General features: G+C 44.4%; 1 protein-coding gene across 1 annotated transcript in view; it reads left to right on the top strand.

Annotated features, from left to right (window-relative positions):
- The window catches only part of RAB3GAP2 (RAB3 GTPase activating non-catalytic protein subunit 2), a 470453-nt gene that overhangs the window by 274419 nt on the left and 170394 nt on the right, over positions 1-25640 (top strand). The window contains 2 exon segments of the mRNA XM_053712514.1: positions 11468-11565; positions 11765-11870. Coding sequence (XP_053568489.1) covers positions 11468-11565; positions 11765-11870 — 204 coding nt within the window.

The following is a 25640-nucleotide window of genomic DNA, read 5'->3' as shown; positions in this document are numbered from 1 at the left end:
GGAGGCAAAGACACCCCAGCCAAAGGCTTAAATACCTCCCCTACTCCCCTCATCCCCCAGTCATTCTTTGCCTTTCGTCACAGGAGGTTGGCAGAGAAGTGTCGGAAGATTGGAGTAGTCTCTTATGGAGGGTAGTACTCTTCGGAATGGGACTGGAGTTTTAAGTAGTCCTGTCAGCCTCTCAGTGAGAGCATGGGTTAAAGTTAGAGTCCGGAGATGCAGGGAGAGTCTTTCTGCAAAACCATCCCGACTCATGATTAACAGCTCCTTAAGCAATCAGCGTGGATGAGTTTCGATGCCCGCTTTATTCTCTCAAGTCCATGTCAGGAGTGATGCTACTAACCTTTCACACTTGAAGGGCCGCGTTCCTGTTCCACGACATAGATTCTGGTAAGATCATTTAATTTTATACACATATATTAACGCAAGAAGACAGGGTCAAAGTGTGTCTCCTTTTATCGTTATAGAATCATGGGTTAATATCCCTGAAGAGGGGATTATTGAACAGGGGGGGGATTTATGCATAATATTTTATGTTTGATGCTATGTCATGTGTGAGATGAGGCTCTAGCAATGTGTGAACAGTCAGGCATAAGATAAGCGTGGCCTTCTTTTGGCACATTTTTTCTATAGTGCAGGGGCGCGGTCCTGCATGGCACGCCATGTGACCAGGTTTGGCCTCTTCCACTTCCTCTTTCCTGATCGGCAATTGCAGGAGATGTAACGGTTTCTCTGTGGTCCGGGTCATAGGAGGAGGTGGGTGCTCCTGCCATTGGTGTATAAAGGTGCCGTTTAATCTATCTAGTCCGTATTAAAGCCGTAGGCTATGGAGGACTCTGCTATGTTAGAGGATACTCCCTCTTTAATTAAATCTAATACCTGTGTTTATTGTGAAGAGGTACAGGTTGATCCTCCTGCTCAACTGTGTTCCACATGCTTTGATAAGATTGCAATATCTAAAAAGAATAAGCTATTTAGTACTACTTAGCCGTCCACCTCTGAGGGTTCTCCGTCCCGCGAGGTGCGTTCCCAACATTCATCTCCAATTACACATGTAGCTACCCAAGGCCCTACTGATCATCTGCGGGAGGGGACTCGTGGCCGCCAGATTTCGCTGTCCAGTTGCAAGAAGCGGTTTCTGCGGCCTTCCATGCCCTACCACGCCTTGCGAAGCGCAAGCAAAGGGAAAGACATAACCTTCCGTCCAAGGGGTCATCTACTCCGTTGGATGTCTCTCAGCCTGAGAGATTATCCGATGAGGACGACGCCTCCGACTCGTCAGAGGGTGCCCTCTGTGTGACGGAATCGTCGTTTTCTAAACCTCAGACTACGGAGGAGCCAGATTTTAAGTTTAAAATGGAGCATTTGCGCTTTTTACTGAAAAAATGTGCTTGCTACATTGGAGGTCTCGGAACCGAAACTTCTGGAAGAACCTTCGATCCCTAAACTAGATAGGGTTTACGAGGACAGGGTGGTGCTCAGACCTTCCCAGTTCCCGTGAAGATGACTACTATTAAGAATGAGTGGGAGAAACTTGGCTCGTCCTTTTCTCCTTCTACCTCTTTTTAAGAAGTTGTTCCCCGTTCCGGACTCTCAGCTCGAGCTATGGGGGACCATTCCTAAGGTGGATGGAGCTATCTCGACGCTCGCTAAGTGTCCGACTATTCCCCTCGAGGATAGTTCGGCGTTCAAGGAGCCCATGGTTAAAAAGTTAGAGTCCATGTTGAGAAAGATGTTTCAACGTACGTGGTGGCTTTTCCAACCTGCAGCTTCAATCGCTGTGGTGGTGGGAGTGGCTACCTACTGTTGTGACGGAGTGTCTGCTATGGTCTAGGTAGAGACTCCCCTCAAGGAGATACAGGAAAAGATTAAGGCCTTTAGGGTATCTAATTCCTTTATCTGTGATGCAAATATGCAGGTCATTCGCCTGAATGCCAAGACATCAGGTTTCTCTGTTCTAGCCCGTAGGGCGCTGTGGTTAAAGTCGTGGTCGGCTGAGATGACTTCCAAGTCAAGATTACTATCCCTTACGTTTCAAGGGAAAGTTTTCTTTGGCCCAGGCCTGGACTCTATCATATCCATGGTCACGGGAGGCAAGGGTGCTTTCCTTTCGCAGAATAAGAAGAATAAGCCTAAGGGCTCTACTTTTTCATCCCTTTCGTTCGGACAAGTCTCAGCGCCAACAGCCTGCTGCGAAAGCCGAACAGTCCAAGGGATCTTGGAAGCCAGCTCAATCTTAGAACAAGTCCAATCAGAGCAAGAAGCCCACCGAGACAAAGTCTGCATGAAGGGACGGCCCCCGATCCGTCTCTGGATCGCGTAGGGGGCAGACTATCTCTGTTCGCAGAGGCTTGGATAAGAGATGTACAGGATCCTTGGGTTCTGGAGGTTATCACCCAGGGTTACAGGATAGGGTTCATGACTCATCCGCCCAGGGGCAGATTCCTCCTATCAAACCTATCCTCAAGACCAGAGAAGAGAGACGCCTTTCTAGAATGCGTGAGGGATCTCTCATCTCTCGGTGTAATCGTTCCAGTACCTCTAGCAGAAAGGGGTCTAGGGTACTATTCAAACCTTTTCGTGGGTCCAAAGAAGGAGAGCACGTTCCGCCCAATTCTGGACCTAAAGTTCCTCAACAAGTTCCTGTCTGTCCCATCGTTCAAAATGGAGACGATCAGGTCAATTCTGCCCATAGTTCAAGAGGGGCAATTTGTGACGACAATAGACTTGAAGCATGCCTAACTTTATGTGCCAATCCACAAGGACCACGTCAGGTTCCTAAAATTCGCTTTTCTGGACCAACACTTCCAGTTTGTAGCCCTACCGTTCTGTCTGGCGACTGCCCCAAGAGTCTTTACAAAGGTTCTGGGAGCGCTGCTCGCTGTAGCAAGAGCCAGAGGTATTGCGGTGGCTCCTTACCTGGATATAATTCTGGTCCAGGCTCCGTCCTGCAGTCTTGCAGAGGACCACTCGAGGGCTCTTCTTCTTCTTCTTCAATCCCACGGATGGTAGATAAATGAGGGAAAGAGTTCTCTGTTCCCCAGCAACAGGGTGGTGTTCCTGGGTATGATAATAGATTCCATATCCATGAAGATATTCTTGACAGACCAGAGACATGCCAAGATTACGTCCAACTGTCTTACCCTTCAGTCCTCCTCAAGGCCATCTGTGGCCAGGTGTATGGAGGTGATTGGCCTCATGGTATCCAGCATAGATGTCTTTCCATTCGCTAGGTTCCATCTCAGACCTCTTCATTTATGCATGCTGAGACAATGGTACGGCGATCACTCAGATCTATCCTAACAGATATCTCTGGACAACCGAGTGAGGGAATCCCTCTCTTGGTGGATCCGTCCGGGACAGATGTCATCCTTCTTAAGGCCATCCTGGGAGATTGTGACCACGGACGCAAGTCTATCAGGATGGGGAGCTGTTTGGGGTGCCAGAAGGGCACAGGGCAGGTGGACTCGAGAGGAATCAACTCTACTGATAAATATTCTAGAACTTAGAGCGATATTCAACGCTCTGAGGGCTTGCCCCCCCCCCCCCCCCGGGGGTCGTCCCGATTCATCAGATTCCAGTCGGACAACATTACCTTGGTGGCTTACATAAACCATCAGGGGGGAATGAGAAGCTCCCTTGCCATGAGGGAAGTATCTCGGATTCTGGAATGGGCAGAGACCCACAACTGTTCGCTCTCAGCGATCCACATTCTTGTTGTGGACAACTGAGAATCGGATTTTCTCAGAAGACAATCGTTTCATCCGGGGGAATGGTCTCTCCATCCCAAAGTGTTTACTGAGATCTGCAACAGATGGGGGATGCCGGAGATGGACCTCATGGCGTCCAGACTCAACTCCAAGCTACCCAGATACGGGTCGTGGTCCAGGGATCCCCAGGTGGAACTGATAAATGCCTTGGAGGTCCCTTGGGGGTTCAATCTAATTTACATATTTCCCCCGTTGCCACTTCTCCCTCGAGTGCTGGCCCGTTGTGGCCACGGAGGACGTGGTTTGCGGATCTGGTGGGGATGTCGTCATCTCCTCTATGGAGGTTACCCTGTCGCAGGGATCTGCTAGTGCAGGGTCTTTTTCTCCTCTAAAATCTCGATTCTCTGAGACTGACTGCGTGTAGATTGAATGCCTAGTCTTGGCCAAGAGAGGGTTCTCGGGGAGAGCGATTGATACTCTCATTCAGGCCAGGAAACCTGTCACTCATCGCATCTATCATAAGGTGTGGAGGACCTATTTATCCTGGTGTGAGGAACATGGATATCCTTGCATAAGATTTGGGTATCCAGGATTCTGGCTTTTCTTCAAGATGGTCTGGATAAGGGCCTTGCCGCTAGTTCCTTAAAGGGACAGATTTCTGCCTTATCGGTTCTGTTACACAAGAAGCTAGCGGAGCTTCCTGATAGTCAGCCCTTTGTTCAGGCTCTGTCCAGAATCAGACCGGGTTTTAGACCATTGGCTCTCCCTTGGAGCTTAAACTTGGTTCTTAAGGTTTTGCAGAGGGCTCTGTTTGAGCCTATGCATGCACTTTACATTAAGATTCTTTCCTGGAAGGTTCTGTTTCTTCTGGCTATTGCGTCGACTCGCAGAGTCTCTGAGTTAGCGACCTTGCAACATGAGCCCCCTTACCTGGCTTTTCACGCCGATAAGGCTGTGCTTCGTACTGGTTTGGGATTTCTTCCCAAGGTGGTGTCAGATCATAATATCAATCAGGAGATAGTAGTTCCTTCCTTGTGTCCTAACCCTTCTTCGTCTAAAGAAAGGTTACTTCATAACTTAGATGTGGTTCGAACCTTGACGTTTTATCTTCAGGCGATGAAGGATTTCAGACAGACTTCATCTTTATTTGTGGTGTATTCTGGGAAGCGTAGGGGGCAGAGAGCCTCTTCCATTTCTCTGTCTTTTTGGTTGAGGAGCATTATCCTTTTGGCCTATGGGACAGCGGGACATAAGCCTCCTCAGAGGGTTACGGCTCACTCAACTAGGGCTGTGGCCTCTTCTTGAGCCTTTAAGAACGAGGCCTCTGTGAAGCAGATTTGATGTTTTTGCTTCGGCGGAAGCTGTTTTTGGGCTGTGGTTCCCTGAGTATAGGGTTTGCCTCCTTTTACCCTCCCGTTTTGTTCATTCAGTGTCCTCTAGAGCTTGGGTATTTGTTCCCACAAGTAATGAATGAAGCAGTGGACTCTCCTCCCATTAAGATGGTAAACTATTATGCTTACCTTATAAATTTAATTTCCATCTGTGGGAGGAAAGTCCCCGCCTGTTTGCTCCGGTGGGCGGACCTAAATTTAATATTATTCTTATGGCACCATTTATACCCTGATATTTCTCCTACTGTTCCTTGTTTCCTTGGCAGAATGACTGGGGGATGAGGGGAGTGGGGGAGGTATTTAAGCCTTTGGCTGGGGTGTCTTTGTCTCCTCCTGGTGGCCAGGTTCTTAATTCCCACAAGTAATGAATGAAGCAGTGGACTCTTCTCCCACAGATAGAAATGAAATGATCAGGTAAGCATAATTTAGTTTTCTCCAACATATCCTAACACGGCTGCCATTTCTTGTGACAATACAGCTATTGTTTAAGTGGTCAGCAACAATATTTAATCAGCTAAGTTTATCCTAGATCATTTTTTTCTCCTTAAAGGGACAGTAAATTCAAAATGAAACGTTCATGATTCAGATAGAGCATGCAATGTTAAACAACTCTCCAATTTGCTTCTATCACCACGTGTGCTTTGTTCTCTTAATATCCTTTGTTTAATAGTAAACCTAGGCATGATGCTAGGAGCTCTGGAGTGTGCATGTGTTTAGCATGCTATGGCAGCATTGTTTGCAACTATGTATAACATATCTAAACACTGCTGTATAACATTGCAAACACTGCTGCTAGATAGCTAAAGATACGTTCACGCTCCTGAGCTCACCTTAGCTTACTCAAAACAAAGGATTTCAAGAGAACTAAGCAAAATTGAAAATATAAGTAAATTGGAAAGTTGTTTAAAATTTCATTCACTACCTAATTCATTTAAGTTTAATTTGACTTTACTGTCCCTTTTAAGGTGTTGTCATTTAGTAAAGCACAGCAATTACACGCACACACATATATACTTCTCCAAGACTAGTAGAAACATGCTCCAAAAAACCTGACCATATTTATTAATATTTTTAACAAAAAAAGATAAAAGCTTGTTTCCACAAAAAAAGGCCTAACACAAATCAAGAGTTATAGCCAAACTTCAAACAAACATCGTCTATGGTTTTGAAAATAGAGCTTCACAAAAGTTGACATGTCAGTAAACTTTATCTGTCAAACAGCTCATTTACAGTTTTAAAAACTTAAATTTCTCTTGTAAAGGTGTATCCAGTCCACGGGTTCATCCATTATTTGTGGGATATTCTCCTTCCCATCAGGAAGCTGCAAGAGGACACCCACAGCAGAGCTGTCTATATCGCTCCTCCCCTAACTGCCACCCCCAGTCATTCTCTTGCAGCTCTCGACAAGAAAGGAAGTATCAAGAGAGATGTGGTGACATAGTGTAGTTTTTACCTTCAATCAAAAGTTTGTTATTTTTAAACGGTACCGGCGTTGTACTCTTTTACTCTCAGGCATAAATTGGAAGAAGAATTCTGCCTGGAGGTTGATGATCTTAGCGGTTTGTAACTAAGGTCCATTGCTGTTCTCACACATAACTGAAGAGTATGGAAAGAAAACTTCAGTTGGGGGGACTGAAGATTGCCTGTTTGCATGTTTTATAGTAAAAACGTTTTTTCTCTGAGGGTGATAAATCTTTATTTGGGGCTTAGTTTTCTACATGGCTGTTATTTTACTCCTAGGAGTAGTTTTTTAAGGCCCTCTGACTTTGAGTGCATGGTGGGAGGGGCCTATTTTAGCGCACTTTATGCGCAGTTGATATACAGACTGAGACATCCAGCTTTCCTAAAGGAGTCCTCTGGCATATAGGACCACTATAGAGGGTGTTTTTCCTGCAAAAAATCGTGTTTAAGGGCAGGTAGGGCCACAGCAGAGCTGTGGCAGTGTGTTTGACTGTTTTTTAACGGTTTTTCCGTTTTTCTAATCCGTTTTGGGGCCTAAGGGGTTAATCATCCATTTGCAAGTGGGTGCAATGCTGCTTTAGTCTCTTATACACACTGTAAAAATTTCGTAGAGTTTACTACTTTTTATCACTGTTTTGCAGTTTATGGGGTAGTTTTTTTTCTCTTAAAGGCACAGTACCGTTTTTGTTTAATTGCTTTTTCACATTTATTAAAGTGTTTTCCAAGCTTGCTGGTCTCATTACTAGTCTGTTAAACATGTCTGACTTAGAGGAAACTCCTTGTTCATTATGTTTAGAAGCCATTGTGGAACCCCCTTTTAGAATGTGTGCCAAATGCACTGACCTTTCTATAAGTTATAAAGACCATATTATGGGTTTTAAGGATTTATCACCAGAGGTTTCTCAGACTGACAAAAGGGAGGTTAAACCACCTAGCTCCCCCAATATGTCAGAACCTATATCTCCCGCGCAAGTGACGCCAAGTACATCTGGCGCTTCCAATGCTTTTACCTTACAAGACATGGCGGCAGTTATGACTCATACCCTCACAGAGGTATTGTCCAAGCTGCCAGGGTTACAGGGAAAGCGAGACAGCTCTGGGGCTAGAACAAATACAGGGCTTTCTGACGCTTTAGTAGCTATGTCTGATATACCCTCACAATGTACAGAAGCCGAAGCAGGAGAGCTTCTATCTGTGGGTGACATTTCTGATTCAGGGAAGTCGTTACTTCAGTCTGACTCTGAAATGACAGCATTTAAATTTAAGCTTGAACACCTCCGCTTGTTGCTCAGGGAGGTTTTAGCAACTCTGGATGACTGTGACATCATTGTAGTCCCAGAGAAATTGTGTAAAATGGACAAATACTTTGCAGTGCCTGTTTACACTGATGTTTTTCCAATACCTAAGAGGTTTTCAGAAATTATTACGAAGGAATGGGATAGACCAGGTGTAACGTTCTCTCCCCCTCTTGCGTTTAAAAAGATGTTTCCCATAGATGCCGCTACACGGAACTCGTGGCAGACGGTCCCTAAGGTGGAGGGAGCAGTATCTACCCTAGCTAAGCGTATAACTATCCCCGTCGAGGACAGTTGTGCTTTCCTAGATCCAATGGATAAAAAATTAGAGGGTTTCCTTAAGAAAATCTTTTTACAACAAGGTTTTATTCTCCAGCCTCTTGCATGCATTGCCCCAGTCACTGCTGCAGCGGCTTTCTGGTTCGAATCTCTTGAGGAGGCTCTACATGTGGAGACCCCGTTGGATGATATCCTAGACAGGCTTAAAGCTCTTAAGTTAACCAATTCATTTATTTTTTACGCCGTTTTTCATTTAACTAAGCTAACGGCTAAGAATTCAGGTTTTGCCATTCAGGCGCATAGGGCGCTATGGCTTAAATCCTGGTCAGCTGACGTTACTTCAAAGTCTAAGCTTCTCAACATCCCCTTCAAAGGGCAGACCCTATTTGGGCCTGGACTGAAGGAGATCATTTCTGATATTACTGGAGGGAAAGGCCACGCCCTTCCCCAGGATAGGTCCAACAAATTAAGGACCAAACAGACTAATTTTCGTTCCTTTTGGAACTTCAAGAGTAGCGCAGCTTCAACTTCCTCTACTGCAAAACAAGAAGGAAATTTTGCCCAGTCCAAGCCAGTCTGGAGACCTAACCAGGCTTGGAGCAAGGGAAAGCAGGCCAAAAAACCTGCTGCTGCCTCTAAGACAGCATGAAGGAGTAGCCCCCGATCCGGGACCGGATCTAGTTGGGGGCAGATTTTCTCTCTTTGCCCAGGCTTGGGCAAGAGACGTCCAGGATCCCTGGGCTCTGGAGATTGTTTCCCAGGGATATCTTCTGGATTTCAAAGCCTCATCCCCAAAAGGGAGATTTCATCTCTCACAATTATCTGCAAACCAGATAAAGAGAGAGGCATTCTTACGTTGTGTTCAAGACCTTCTGGTCATGGGAGTGATCCACCCAGTTCCAAGGGAGGAACAGGGGCAAGGATTCTATTCAAATCTGTTTATAGTTCCCAAAAAAGAGGGAACTTTCAGACCAATCTTGGATCTCAAGATCCTAAACAAATTTCTCAGGGTCCCATCCTTCAAGATGGAGACTATTTGAACCATCCTACCTTTGATCCAGGAGGGTCAATATATGATTACCTTGGACTTAAAGGATGCTTATCTCCACATTCCGATACACAGAGATCATCATCGGTTTCTCAGGTTTGCCTTCCTAGACAGGCATTACCAGTTTGTGGCTCTTCCCTTCGGGTTAAGCCACGGCACCAAGAATCTTTACGAAGGTTCTAGGGTCCCTACTGGCGGTTCACGGGGCATAGCGGTGGCCCCTTACCTAGACGACATTCTGATACAGGCGTTGACTTTTCAAATCTCCAAGTCCCATACGGACATTGTTCTGGCCTTTCTGAGGTCTCACGGGTGGAAGGTGAACGAAGGAAAGAGTTCTCTCTCCCCTCTCACAAGAGTTTCCTTCCTAGGAACTCTGATAGATTCAGTAGAAATGAAGATTTTTCTGACAGAGGTCAGGTTGTCAAAGCTTCTAACTTCCTGCCGTGCTCTTTATTCCACTTCTCAGCCGTCAGTGGCTCAGTGTATGGAAGTAATCGGCTTAATGGTAGCGGCAATGGACATAGTTCCGTTTGCCCGCCTACATCTCAGACCACTGCAACTTTGCATGCTCAATCAGTGGAATGGGGATTACACAGATTTGTCCCCTCTGCTAAATCTGGATCAAGAGACCAGAGATTCTCTTCTCTGGTGGCTATCTCGGGTCTATCTGTCCAGGGGAATGAGCTTCCGCAGGCCAGAATGGACTATAGTGACGACAGATGCCATGGAGTAGAGAACTGGGAGGCGGATTTTCAAGCTACGAAGGATTTTCGTCAAACATCTGCTTTGTTTGTTGTCTACTCTGGACAGAGGAGAGGCCAAAAGGCTTCGGCAACTTCTCTTTCTTTTTGGCTAAGAAGTATAATACGCTTAGCTTATGAGACTGCTGGCCAGCAGCCTCCTGAAAGAATTACAGCTCATTCCACTAGAGCGGTAGCTTCCACATGGGCTTTCAAAAATGAGGCTTCTGTTGAACAGATTTGTAAGGCGGCGACTTGGTCTTCGCTTCATACTTTTTCTAAATTCTACAAATTCGATACTTTTGCTTCTTCAGAGGCTATTTTGGGGAGAAAGGTCTTACAGGCAGTGGTGCCTTCCGTTTAAGGGCCTGCCTTGTCCCTCCCTTCATCCGTGTCCTAAAGCTATGGTATTGGTATCCCACAAGTAATGGATGAACCCGTGGACTGGATACACCTTTACAAGAGAAAACAAAATTTATGCTTACCTAATAAATTTATTTCTCTTGTGGTGTATCCAGTCCACGGCCCGCCCTGTCATTTTAAGGCAGGTGTTTTTTATTTTTTAAACTACAGTCACCACTGCACCCTATAGTTTCTCCTTTTTTCTTGCTTGTCTTCGGTCGAATGACTGGGGTTGGCAGTTACGGGAGGAGCTATATAGACAGCTCTGCTGTGGGTGTCCTCTTGCAGCTTCCTGTTGGGAAGGAGAATATCCCACAAGTAATGGATGAACCCGTGGACTGGATACACCACAAGAGAAATAAATTTATCAGGTAAGCATAAATTTAGTTTTTTCCAGTTTTGTAGTCACTTGGAGTACAGTCCAGAATTATTCACATTTTTAAAAACAAGCTTATAATGGAAAGATAATGGTTGCTTAAAATGAATGTAAATTTTGATGCTAAAGTGCCCGGTTTTTAAAAATTCGATTAAAAACAAAGGCACTTTAATTCATCAAAATTTACATTTCACTCGTGATGTGAAGAGATACTTAGCTTTTAATCTTCACAGCAGCTCCAGCTTCCTCCACCCGTTCCAAAGCCTCTTCCTGGGTCTAAAATGAGGAATCCGGCTTCCTCCAATCACGGCGTTGAATCAGACACTGATTCCCCCGGGGAGAAGCTGTGATTGGAGGATGACCTATCCATCATTTCTGACATCAGAAATGGCTTGCTACGACTGGAGGAAGCTGGAGCTGCTGTGAAGATTAAAAGGTAAGTTTTTTTTCACAACAGGAGTGAAATGTACATTTTGATGAATTAAAGTGCCCCTGTTTTTAATCAAATGTTTAAAAACCGGGCACATAAGCATCAAAATTTACATTCACTTTAAAGCTGTCATAATTTCACATTTACATCAGTTTTTGTTTGCAACAATTCAAATTTTTCATATTTATTTCCCAATAAATATTTATCCCCTAAGCAAGTTGTAAAAGTGTCCCTCTAAGACTAGGCTGTTTATGTCTAGCTCTGACTTATTTGTGACCATCTGTACCATTTCATAAGTGACATTGCCTGATAATGTCTCTTACCTGTTGCAGGTAACTTCTTCTTCTGGAAGTGTCTGCATGGAGAGTGCTCCACACAGGATATGTGCCAAACCCTGGATGCTGCTGGTCTAAGTCCCCAATTGCTACTGGTAAAATTGTCCTTATTCTCATTTATATTCCATTCCAGCTGGCACATACATTTACTGAATGGTTTATAGTGTAACCATGGGTATATTGCTAGTCACTGTATGTTTAGATGAGTGAGATTTTTAGCTGCTATTTAATGTCAAGAAGTAAATAGTAAATAAACCAATTAACAATAAATATTTTACTGTGGCTTTGTTGTAGTCCCTACTTCTCAGAGTGTGGCTTTCCAAAGAGAGAGAAATCCTGGAGAACACACAGTCCTTGTGTTGCCTTCATAGCATGCTGTCCCTTCTAAGCAAGATGAAAGGTGGGATTTATTCTCCTTTTTGTGATGTTGGAAAACTGTCTAGATGAAAAAGATTGCAGTTTTATCCACAGAAAAAAATATCCAGCCAAGTGGAGGCAGTTTAAGATTTTGGAATATTATACAATGTTTTCTTTTCCGTCTAAAGGGGAGGAGAGTCCACGACTTAATTCATTACTATTGGGAATTAAGAACCTGGCCACCAGGAGGAGGCAAAGACACCCCAGCGAAAGGCTTAAATACCTCCCCCACTTCCCTCATCCCCCAGTCATTCTTTGCCTTTCGTCACAGGAGGTTGGCAGAGAAGTGTCGGAAGATTCGGAGTAGTCTCTTATGGAGGGTAGTACTCTTCGCAGTGGGGCTGGAGTTTTAAGTAGTCCTGTCAGCCTCTCAGTGAGAGCCTGGGCGAAAGTTAGAGTTCGGAGATGCAGGGAGAGTCTTTCTGTGAAACCATCCCGACTCATATTAACAGCTCCATAAGCAATCAGCGTTGAGTTTCGCTGCCTTCTTTCTTCACTCAAGTCCATGTCAGGAGTGAGGCTACTAACCTGTCACACTTGAAGGGCCGTGTTCCTGTTCCACGGCGTAGATTCTGGTAAGATGGTTTCATTTTTTATTAATAATGATAACATAGAAGTTAGGGTCGCAGTGTGGCGCTTTTTTATCTTTACAGAATCAAGGGTTAATATTTCTGAAAGGGGGATTACTGAACAGGGGGGTTTATACATGATATTGTTTATTCTGTCATTGCTGCGTTATGTGCAAGATGAGGCTCCGGCAATGTGTGGAACTTTCAGGTTACTTGCGGAAGCTTTGCGCTGCCATTTTTTGGCGCGTTTTTCCCTAGTGCAGGGGCGGTCCTGCCAGGCATTCCATGTGACTGGGTGTAGCTATCTTTCCTTCTTGTTGATCTGTGGCGCAAGAGACGTAGTGGTTTCTGTAGTCCGGGTCCTAGGAGGTGGTGAGTGCCCCGGCCATTGGTGGTATAAAATGCGTTTTTAATAAATAAAGTTAGCGATGGAGGACTCTGACACGTTGAAATGCTCTCCTTCCTTAATAAAGTCTCATTCCTGTGCTTATTGTTAGGAGGTTCTGGTAGATCAGCCTGCTCAACTATGTTCCACATGCCTTGATAAAGTTACAACATCTAAATGTAAGCGGATGTCTAGTACTACTGAGCCGTCTACCATAAGGTGTAGAGGACTTACTTGTCCTGGGTGAGAAGCATGGATATCCTTGGCATAAGGTGAAGGTATCCAGGATTCTGTCCTTTCTCCAAGTTGTTTTGGAGAAGGGTCTTGCCGCTAGTTCCTTAAAGGGACAGATTTTGGCATTATCGGTTTTGTTGCAAAGGAGACTCACTTAGCTCCCTGACGTTCAATTTCTCTTGCAAGGTGTATCCAGTCCACGGATTCATCCTTACTTGTGAGATATTCTCCTTCCCTACAGGAAGTAGCAAAGAGAGCACACAGCAGAGCTGTCCATATAGCTCCCCCCCCCCCCCCTAGCTCCACCCCCCAGTCATTCTCTTTGCCGCGTTAACGCACTTGGTTCTCTCTCAGGGAGAGTAAAGTGAATGTGGTGTTAGAATTGTAGTTTTATATCTTCAATCAAGAGTTTGTTATTTTTAAATGGTACCGGTTTGTACTATTTACTCTCTAGCAGAAAAGTGATGAAGATTTCTGCTGAGAGGAAAATGATTTTAGCATGTTGTATCTAAAATCCACTGCTGTTCCCACACAGGACTGAGGAGTACAAGAAAACTTCAGTTGGGGGGAACAGTTTGCAGGCTTGACTGCAATGAGGTATGTTCAGTCATTTATTTCTACACAAGACTGAGATAATGCTAGAAGACTGACAAGATCCCCATGTGGGGAGGGTAAGCTATGTTCTGAGACTTAGTATAGAATTGAATGCTTACATGACAGGGCTAAATAGGCTGGTTGACACTAATGCAGGGTAATCGATTATTTATTAAGAAATACTCGTTGGAGACACCTTTTTAAGCACTTTGGAGTGTTTTACTGGGGTTATTATCCACATGGCATAAATTTAGTCACTTAGAAGTGATTTTTGTAGGCCTCACAACTCCGGAGTGGGAGAGGCCTAATTTAGCTTGAAAGACAAGTTCATGCTGCTTCACACGAAGGGCCCTGCTGCTGATTGAGGGCCTAGAAGAAGCTTTGTTTCCCCAAAACTGATCCCTAAGGGCAGGTAGGGCCAACAGCAGTAAGCTGTGGCAAGCTGTGCTGTAGTTTGTTAACCGGTTGTTGGCTTTAGGCTGCTCCGGTTTGGGCATTAAGGGGATAATCGTTCTGAAACTTGCTGTGCAATCATATTTAAGCCTTAGGTACATACTGTGAAAATTTCAAAAGGATTGGTGCATTTCTCACTGTTTTGTAAAATTGTGTGCTCTTTTTATTTCTTAAAGGCACAGTAACGTTTTTTTCAAATTGTGTTTTTTATTTGATTAAAGTGTTTTCCAAGCTTGCTTGTGTATGCTACTAGTCTGTTAAACATGTCTGACACTAAGGAAAATCCTTGTTCAATGTGTTTAGAAGCCATGGTGGAACCCCCTCTCAGAATGTGTCCCAATTGCACTAATATGTCTATACACTTTAAAGATCATATTGTTGCACTTAAAAATGTGGCCCAAGATGATTCTCAGACTGAAGGTAATGAGGATAGTCCGTCTACCTCTCCCCATGTGTCACAACCAGTTACGCCCGCGCAAGCGACGCTTAGTGCCTCTAGTGCGTCTGCCCCTATTACATTGCAACAACTAGCGACAGTTATGGATAATTCCCTTGCGGCCTTTCTATCCAAACTGCCAGTTTTTCCTACAAAGCGTGATAGCTCTGTTTTAAGAACAGATTATGAGCAGTCTGAAGCTTTGGTAGCCTTATCTGATGTACCCTCACAACGCTCTGAAATGGAGGTGAGGGATTTGATGTCTGAGGGAGAAATTTTCGATTCAGGAAAGTTTTCTCATCGGGCAGAGTCAGATTCATTAGCATTTAAATTTAAATTGGAACACCTCCGCGTTTTGCTCAGGGAGGTATTAGCTACTCTGGATGATTGTGACCCTATGGTGGTCCCAGAGAAGTTGTGTAAAATGGACAAGTACCTAGAGGTTCCTGTATACACTGATGTATTTCTGATCCCTAAGAGGGTTGCGGATATTGTTACTAGGGAGTGGGATAGACCAGGTGTCCCTTTTGTCCCCCCACCTATTTTTAAGAAAATGTTCCCCATAACTGACCCTAGGCGGGACTCGTGGCAGACGGTCCCTAAGGTAGAGGGGGCTGTTTCTACACTTGCTAAGCGCACAACCATACCAATTGAAGACAGTTGTGTTTTTAAAGATCCTATGGATAAAAAGTTAGGTTTACTTAAGAAAATTTTCTTCTCCAACCTATTGCCTGCATTGTTCCTGTAACTACTGCAGCGGCTTTCTGGTTTGAGGCGCTGGAGGAGTCGCTCCAGACGGAGACCTCATATGACGAAATTATGGATAGAATTAAGGCTCTAAAGCTGGCTAATTCATTTATCACAGATGCCGCTTTGCAATTATCTAAGTTGGCGGCAAAAAATTCAGGCTTCGCTATTATGGCACGCAGAGCGCTTTGGCTCAAGTTATGGTCGGCCGATGTGTCGTCAAAATCCAAATTGTTAAATATCCCTTTCAAGGGAAAGACCCTTTTCGGGCCAGAATTGAAAGAGATTATTTCAGAAATCACCGGGGGAAAGGGCCATGCTCTCCCCCAGGACAAGCCTTTTAAGGCTAAAAACAAAGCTAATTTTCGTTCCTTTCGTAATTTCAGGAGCGGTCCAGCTTCAGCCTCTACAGCTGCAAAGCAAGAGGGTAACGCTTCACAGCCCAAGGCAACCTGGAAGCCTTATCATGGCTGGAACAAGGGTAAACAGGCCAAAAAGCCTGCAGCTGCTACCAAGACAGCATGACTGGGTAGCCCCCGATCCGGAACCGGATCTAGTAGGGGGCAGACTTTCTCTCTTCGCTCAGGCCTGGGCAAGAGATGTTCTTGATCCCTGGGCTTTAGAGATTGTTACCCAGGGATATCTTCTAGAATTCAAGGACTCCCCTCCAAGGGGAAGGTTCCATATTTCTCGTCTGTCTACAGACACGACAAAGAAAGAGGCGTTCTTACGCTGTGTAGAAGACATACATACAATGGGAGTGATCCACCCAGTTCCAATTGCGGAACAAGGGCTGGGGTTTTACTCAAACCTGTTTGTGGTTCCCAAAAAAGAAGGAACTTTAAGACCAATCCTGGATCTCAAATTTCTAAACAAATTCCTCAGAGTCTCATCATTCAAGATGGAGACCTTTCGGACAATCTTACCTATGATCCAGGAAGGTCAATATATGACTACCGTGGATCTAAAGGATGCGTACCTGCATATCCTAATCCGCAAAGATCATCATCAGTTCCTCCGGTTTGCTTTTCTAGACAAGCATTACCAGTTCGTGGCTCTTCCATTCGGTTTAGCCACTGCTCCCAGAATTTTCACAAAGGTGCTAGGGTCCCTTCTGGCGGTTCTAAGACCGCGGGGCATAGCAGTGGCGCCTTATTTGGACAACACTTTTAACTACTTGCCGAGTTCTTCATTCCATTCCTCGGCCATCTGTAGCTCAATCTGAGGGCGATATTCAACGCGCTTCAGGCATGGCCTCACCTAGCTGCGGCCAAATTCATAAGATTTCAGTCGGACAACATTACGACTGTAGCTTACATCAATCATCAGGGGGGAACAAAGAGTTCTCTAGCGATGAGGGAAGTAACCAAAATAATCAGGTGGGCAGAGGCCCACTCCTGCCATCTCTCAGTAATTCACATCCCAGGTGTAGACAACTGGGAGGCGGATTTTCTAAGTCATCAGACTTTTCACCCGGGGGAGTGGGAACTCCACCCGGAGGTATTTGCCCAGCTGACTCAGCTATGGGGCATTCCAGAGTTGGACCTGATGGCGTCCCGTCAGAACACCAAGCTTCCTCTCTACGGATCCAGGTCCCGGGACCCCAAGGCGGCATTGATAGATGCTCTAGTAGTGCCTTGGTCCTTCAATCTGGTTTATGTTTTCCCACCGTTTCCTCTTCTAACCTCGTCTGATCACCAGAATCAAGCAGGAGAAGGCGTCAGTGATTTTGATAGCGCCTGCGTGGCCATGCAGGACTTGGTATGCAGACCTAGTGGACATGTCATCTGTCCCACCATGGACACTGCCAATGAGGCAGGACCTTCTAATACAGGGTCCGTTCAAGCATCCAAATCTAGTTTCTCTACGTCTGACTGCTTGGAGATTGAACGCTTAATTCTTTCAAAGCGTGGTTTTTCTGAGTCAGTTATAGATACTCTGGTCCAGGCTAGAAAGCCTGTCACCAGGAAAGTCTACCATAAGATATGGTGGAAATATCTTTGTTGGTGTGAATCCAAGGGTTACTCATGGAGTAAGATTAGAATTCCCAGGATATTGTCTTTTCTCCAAGACGGTTTGGAGAAAGGATTGTCGGCTAGTTCTTTAAAGGGACAGATATCTGCTCTGTCTATCCTTTTGCACAAGCGTCTGGAAGAGGTACCAGACGTTCAAGCAATTGCACAGGCTTTAGTCAGAATCAAGCCTGTCTATAAACCTGTGGCTCCGCCATGGAGTCTAAATCTAGTTCTTTCAGTTCTTCAAGGGGTTCCGTTTGAACCTTTACATTCCATAGATATTAAGTTGTTATCTTGGAAAGTTTTGTTTTTGGTAGCTATCTCTTCTGCTCGAAGAGTCTCAGAATTATCTGCTTTACAGTGTGATTCACCTTATCTGGTGTTCCACGCAGATAAGGTAGTTTTGCGTACCAAACCTGGTTTTCTTCCTAAAGTTGTTTCTAACAAGAATATTAACCATGAAATAGTTGTTCCTTCTCTGTGTCCTAACCCATCTTCGAAGAAGGAACGTCTTTTGCATAATCTTGATGTAGTTCGTGCTTTAAAGTTCTATTTACAAACAACTAAGGATTTCAGACAAACATCTTCTTTGTTTGTCATCTATTCTGGTAAGAGGAGAGGTCAGAAAGCGACTGCTACCTCTCTTTCCTTTTGGCTGAAAAGCATCATCCGTTTGGCCTATGAGACTGCTGGCCAGCAGCCTCCTGAAAGAATTACTGCTCATTCTACCAGAGCAGTAGCTTCCACATGGGCTTTCAAAAATGAGGCTTCTGTTGAACAGATTTGTAAGGCAGCGACTTGGTCTTCACTGCATACTTTTGCCAAATTTTATAAATTCGATACTTTTGCTTCTTCGGAGGCTATTTTTGGGAGAACGGTTTTGCAAGCAGTGGTGCCTTCCGTTTAAGGTACCTGTCTTGTTCCCTCCCTTCATCCGTGTCCTAAAGCTTTGGTATTGGTATCCCACAAGTAAGGATGAATCCGTGGACTGGATACACCTTGCAAGAGAAAACAGAATTTATGCTTACCTGATAAATTTCTTTCTCTTGCGGTGTATCCAGTCCACGGCCCGCCCTGGCAATTAAGTCAGGTAAAAAATGTTTTGTTTAAACTACAGTCACCACTGCACCCTATGGTTTCTCCTTTGGCTTCTTAACCTTTGGTCGAATGACTGGGGGGTGGAGCTAGGGGGGGAGCTATATGGACAGCTCTGCTGTGTGCTCTCTTTGCTACTTCCTGTAGGGAAGGAGAATATCCCACAAGTAAGGATGAATCCGTGGATTGGATACACCGCAAGAGAAAGAAATTTATCAGGTAAGCATAAATTCTGTTTTTTTTGTTCAGGCTCTGTCTAGAATCAGGCCTGTCTTTAGACAGTCTGCTCCACCTTGGAGCTTAAACTTAGTCCTTAAGGTTCTGCAGAGGGTTCCGTTTGAACCTATGCATTCCATAGACATTAAGATTCTGTCCTGGAAGGTTCTCTTCCTGTTGGCTATTGCATCGGCACGCAGAGTATCTGAATCAGCTGCCTTGCAATGTGATCTTCCTTATCTATTGTTTCATGCAGATAAGGCTGTACTTCGCACTGGGTTGGGGTTTCTCCCCAAGGTGGTGTCTAACCATAACATCAATCAGGAAATAATTCTTTCTTCTTTGTGTCCTAACCCTTCTTCTAAGGAGAGGTTACTTCGTGCCTTAAAGTTCTATCTTCGGGCTACAAAGGATTTCAGACAGTCTACATCTCTCTTTGTGGTGTAAAAGCGCAAGGGGCAAAGGGCCTCTACTACTTCTTTGTCTTTTTGGTTGAGGAGCTTGATTCGCTTGGCTTATGAGACAGTGGGACATAAGCCTCCTCAGAGGATCACGGCTCATTCAACTAGAGCTGTGGCTTAATCTTGGGCCTTCAAGAATAAGGCCTCGATGGAGCAAATTTGTAAGGCGGCTACCTGGTCCTCCTTACACACTTTTACAAAGTTTTACAAATTTGACGTTTTTGCTTCTGCGGAAGCTGTTTTTGGGAGAGAGGTTTTGCAGGCTGTGGTGCCCTCAGATTACGGTCCGCCTTTTACCCTCCCGGTTTCATTCAGAGTCCTCTAGAGCTTGGGTATATGTTCCCAATAGTAATGAATGAAGCCATGGACTCTCCTCCCCTTTAGATGGAAAACATAAATTATGCTTACCTGATAATTTCACTTCCATCAATTCCTCCTACTGTTTCAGGTTCCCTCTGTAGAATGACTGGGGGATGAGGGAAGTAGGGGTGATATTTAAAGGGACAGTCAAGTAAAAAAAAACTTTCTTGATTTAAATAGGTAATGTAATTTTAAACAACTTTCCGATTTACTTTTATTATCAATTTTGCTTTGTTCTCTTGGTATTCTTAATTTAAGGCTAAACCTAGGAGGTTCATATGCTAGTTTCTTAGACCTTGAAGGCCGCCTTTAATCTGAAAGCATTTTGACAGTTTTTCACCACTAGAGGGTGTTGGTTCATGTGTTTCACATAGATAACATTGAGCTCAGGCACGTGAAGCTCTTAGGAGCCAGAACTGATTGGCTAAATATGCATGTCTGTCAAAAGAACTGAAATAAGGGGGCAGTTTGCAGAGGCTTAGATACAAGGTAATCACAGAGGTAAAAAGTATATTATTATAACTGTGTTGGTTATGCAAAACTGGGGAATGGGTAATAAAGGGATTATCTCCATTTTTAAACAACATACATTTTGGTGTTTACTGTCCCTTGAAGCCTTTGGCTGGGGTGTCTTTGCCTCCTCCTGGTGGCCAGGTTCTTAATTCCCAATAGTAATGAATGAATGAAGCCGTGAACTCTCCTCCCCTCAATGGAAATTAAATTATCAGGTAAGCATAATTTTATGTTTTTTATAACTTTTACTTAAAGGGCCGTAATACCCAAATGTTTAAACACTTGAAAGTGATGCAGCATAGCTGTAAAAAGCTGACTAGAAAATATCACCTGAACATCTCTATGTAAAAAAGAAAGATATTTTACCTCAAAAGTTCCTCAGTAGCCACCTCCCATTGTAAAGGATTTCTAAGCAGCATTTTAGTGTGTCTGTCCTAAGACAGCTTAGGGGATGAGCCTCGTGAACTCTCATATTATTTCACCAATCAGGTAAAGGAAGCTTACTATGAAATCTCATGAGAGTTAAGTCAAATCTCATGAGATCACAGTAAGAGTTCATGACTTCAGCACTGCTGATGCTGATTGGCTGCTGTTCATTTCTTCATATTTTTTTTTATTTTTACCTGCAGCTGGGAGCAGCTGAGTATAACTTTTTACACAGAACTTACTCTGCTGAGCTGAGGAGATTGTGAGGTAAAATATCTTCCTTTTTTACATAGAGATGCTCAGGTGATATTTTCCTGTCAGCTTTTTACAGTTATACTGCATCAGTTTCAAGTGATTTAGCATATGAGTATTATGTCCCTTTAAGCTATAAAAAGCACACATCCATTGAATAATTTTACATAAATTCATTTAAAGGGATATAAAATCCAAAGTTTTTCTTTCATGATTTAGACAGAGCATATGATTTTAAACAACTTTCTAATTTACTTCTATTATCAATTTTTCTTTGTTCTTTTGGTATCTTTTTGTAGAAAAGCAGGGATGTATGCTTAGGAGCTGGCCCATTTTTGGAGAACTATATGGCAGCAATTTTGCAAGAATGGTATAGATTTGCAAGAGCACTAGCTGGAAGCAATATTTCCTGTCAATTACTGCTCTAGATGCCTACCTAGGTATTTCTTCAACACAGAATATCATGGGAACAAAGCAAATTTGAAAATAGAAGTATATTGAAAACTTTTCTCCAACATAGGTGTGTCCGGTCCACGGCGTCATCCTTACTTGTGGGATATTCTCTTCCCCAACAGGAAATGGCAAAGAGCCCAGCAAAGCTGGTCACATGATCCCTCCTAGGCTCCGCCTACCCCAGTCATTCTCTTTGCCGTTGTACAGGCAACATCTCCACGGAGATGGCTTAGAGTTTTTTAGTGTTTAACTGTAGTTTTTATTATTCAATCAAGAGTTTGTTATTTTAAAATAGTGCTGGTATGTACTATTTACTCAGAAACAGAAAAGAGATGAAGATTTCTGTTTGTATGAGGAAAATGATTTTAGCAACCGTCACTAAAATCCATGGCTGTTCCACACAGGACTGTTGAGAGCAATTAACTTCAGTTGGGGGAACAGTGTGCAGACTTTTGCTGCTTGAGGTATGACACATTCTAACAAGACGATGTAATGCTGGAAGCTGTCATTTTCCCTATGGGATCCGGTAAGCCATGTTTATTACGATCGTAAATAAGGGCTTCAAAAAGGGCTTATTAAGACTGTGGACTTTTTCTGGGCTAAATCGATTCATTATTAACACATATTTAGCCTTGAGGAATCATTTTATCTGGGTATTTTGATATAATAATATCGGCAGGCACTGTTTTAGACACCTTATTCTTTAGGGGCTTTCCCAAAGCATAGGCAGAGCCTCATTTTCGCGCCGGTGTTGCGCACTTGTTTTTGAGAGGCATGGCATGCAGTCGCATGTGAGAGGAGCTCTGATACTTAGAAAAGACTTTCTGAAGGCGTCATTTGGTATCGTATTCCCCTTGGGGCTTGGTTGGGTCTCAGCAAAGCAGATACCAGGGACTGTAAAGGGGTTAAAGTTCAAAACGGCTCCGGTTCCGTTATTTTAAGGGTTAAAGCTTCCAAATTTGGTGTGCAATACTTTTAAGGCTTTAAGACACTGTGGTGAAAATTTGGTGAATTTTGAACAATTCCTTCATGTTTTTTCGCAATTGCAGTAATAAAGTGTGTTCAGTTTAAAATTTAAAGTGACAGTAACGGTTTTATTTTAAAACGTTTTTTGTACTTTGTTATCAAGTTTATGCCTGTTTAACATGTCTGAACTACCAGATAGACTGTGTTCTGAATGTGGGGAAGCCAGAATTCCTATTCATTTAAATAAATGTGATTTATGTGATAATGACAATGATGCCCAAGATGATTCCTCAAGTGAGGGGAGTAAGCATGGTACTGCATCATTCCCTCCTTCGTCTACACGAGTCTTGCCCACTCAGGAGGCCCCTAGTACATCTAGCGCGCCAATACTCCTTACTATGCAACAATTAACGGCTGTAATGGATAATTCTGTCAAAAACATTTTAGCCAAAATGAACCCTTATCAGCGTAAGCGCGACTGCTCTGTTTTAGATACTGAAGAGCATGACGACGCTGATAACAATATTTCTGAAGGGCCCCCAACCCAGTCTGATGGGGCCAGGGAGGTTTTGTCTGAGGGAGAAATTACTGATTCAGGGAACATTTCTCAACAAGCTGAACCTGATGTGATTGCATTTAAATTTAAGTTGGAACATCTCCGCATTCTGCTTAAGGAGGTATTATCCACTCTGGATGATTGTGACAAGTTGGTCATCCCAGAGAAACTATGTAAAATGGACAAGTTCCTAGAGGTGCCGGGGCTCCCAGAAGCTTTTCCTATACCCAAGCGGGTGGCGGACATTGTTAATAAAGAATGGGAAAGGCCCGGTATTCCTTTCGTCCCTCCCCCCATATTTAAAAAATTGTTTCCTATGGTCGACCCCAGAAAGGACTTATGGCAGACAGTCCCCAAGGTCGAGGGAGCGGTTTCCACTTTAAACAAACGCACCACTATACCCATAGAGGATAGTTGTGCTTTCAAAGATCCTATGGATAAAAAATTAGAAGGTTTGCTTAAAAAGATGTTTGTTCAGCAGGGTTACCTTCTACAACCAATTTCATGCATTGTCCCTGTCGCTACAGCCGCATGTTTCTGGTTCGATGAGCTGATAAAGGCGGTCGATAGTGATTCTCCTCCTTATGAGGAGATTATGGACAGAATCAATGCTCTCAAATTGGCTAATTCTTTCACCCTAGACGCCACTTTGCAATTGGCTAGGTTAGCGGCTAAGAATTCTGGGTTTGCTATTGTGGCGCGCAGAGCGCTTTGGTTGAAATCTTGGTCGGCTGATGCGTCTTCCAAGAACAAGCTACTTAACATTCCTTTCAAGGGGAAAACGCTGTTTGGCCCTGACTTGAAAGAGATTATCTCTGATATCACTGGGGGTAAGGGCCACGCCCTTCCTCAGGATCGGCCTTTCAAGGCAAAAAATAAACCTAATTTTCGTCCCTTTCGTAGAAACGGACCAGCCCAAAGTGCTACGTCCTCTAAGCAAGAGGGTAATACTTCTCAAGCCAAGCCAGCTTGGAGACCAATGCAAGGCTGGAACAAGGGTAAGCAGGCCAAGAAACCTGCCACTGCTACCAAGACAGCATGAAATGTTGGCCCCCGATCCGGGACCGGATCTGGTGGGGGGCAGACTCTCTCTCTTCGCTCAGGCTTGGGCAAGAGATGTTCTGGATCCTTGGGCGCTAGAAATAGTCTCCCAAGGTTATCTTCTGGAATTCAAGGGACTTCCCCCAAGGGGGAGGTTCCACAGGTCTCAGTTGTCTTCAGACCATATAAAAAGACAGGCATTCTTACATTGTGTAGAAGACCTGTTAAAAATGGGAGTGATTCATCCTGTTCCATTAAGAGAACAAGGGATAGGGTTCTACTCCAATCTGTTCATAGTTCCCAAAAAAGAGGGAACGTTCAGACCAATCTTAGATCTCAAGATCTTAAACAAGTTTCTCAAGGTTCCATCGTTCAAGATGGAAACCATTCGAACTATTCTTCCTTCCATCCAGGAAGGTCAATTCATGACCACGGTGGATTTAAAGGATGCGTATCTACATATTCCTATCCACAAGGAACATCATCGGTTCCTGAGGTTCGCATTCCTGGACAAACATTACCAGTTCGTGGCGCTTCCTTTCGGATTAGCCACTGCTCCAAGGATTTTCACAAAGGTACTAGGGTCCCTTCTAGCTGTGCTAAGACCAAGGGGCATTGCTGTAGTACCTTACTTGGACGACATTCTAATTCAAGCGTCGTCCCTTCCTCAAGCAAAGGCTCACACGGACATTGTCCTGGCCTTTCTCAGATCTCACGGATGGAAAGTGAACGTGGAAAAGAGTTCTCTATCTCCGTCAACAAGGGTTCCCTTCTTGGGAACAATAATAGACTCCTTAGAAATGAGGATTTTTCTGACAGAGGCCAGAAAAACAAAGCTTCTAGACTCTTGTCGGATACTTCATTCCGTTCCTCTTCCTTCCATAGCTCAGTGCATGGAAGTGATCGGGTTGATGGTAGCGGCAATGGACATAGTTCCTTTTGCGCGCATTCATCTAAGACCATTACAACTGTGCATGCTCAGTCAGTGGAATGGGGACTATACAGACTTGTCTCCGAAGATACAAGTAAATCAGAGGACCAGAGACTCACTCCGTTGGTGGCTGTCCCTGGACAACCTGTCACGAGGGATGACATTCCGCAGACCAGAGTGGGTCATTGTCACGACCGACGCCAGTCTGATGGGCTGGGGCGCGGTCTGGGGATCCCTGAAAGCTCAGGGTCTTTGGTCTCGGGAAGAATCTCTGTTACCGATAAATATTCTGGAACTGAGAGCGATATTCAATGCTCTCAAGGCTTGGCCTCAGCTAGCGAGGGCCAAGTTCATACGGTTTCAATCAGACAACATGACAACTGTTGCGTACATCAACCATCAGGGGGGAACAAGGAGTTCCCTGGCGATGGAAGAAGTGACCAAAATCATTCTATGGGCGGAGTCTCACTCCTGCCACCTGTCTGCTATCCACATCCCAGGAGTGGAAAATTGGGAAGCGGATTTTCTGAGTCGTCAGACATTGCATCCGGGGGAGTGGGAACTCCATCCGGAAATCTTTGCCCAAGTCACTCAGCTGTGGGGCATTCCAGACATGGATCTGATGGCCTCTCGTCAGAACTTCAAAGTTCCTTGCTACGGGTCCAGATCCAGGGATCCCAAGGCGGCTCTAGTGGATGCACTAGTAGCACCTTGGACCTTCAAACTAGCTTATGTGTTCCCGCCGTTTCCTCTCATCCCCAGGCTGGTAGCCAGGATCAATCAGGAGAGGGCGTCGGTGATCTTGATAGCTCCTGCGTGGCCACGCAGGACTTGGTATGCAGATCTGGTGAATATGTCATCGGCTCCACCTTGGAAGCTACCTTTGAGACGAGACCTTCTTGTTCAGGGTCCGTTCGAACATCCGAATCTGGTTTCACTCCAGCTGACTGCTTGGAGATTGAACGCTTGATCTTATCGAAGCAAGGGTTCTCAGATTCTGTTATCGATACTCTTGTTCAGGCCAGAAAGCCTGTAACTAGAAAGATTTAC

Source organism: Bombina bombina, chromosome 4 (assembly GCF_027579735.1).
Source record: "Bombina bombina isolate aBomBom1 chromosome 4, aBomBom1.pri, whole genome shotgun sequence".
Taxonomy (NCBI): domain Eukaryota; kingdom Metazoa; phylum Chordata; class Amphibia; order Anura; family Bombinatoridae; genus Bombina; species Bombina bombina.
Note: the sequence above shows the minus strand (reverse complement) of the source record. Positions and strands in the feature narration are given on the sequence as shown.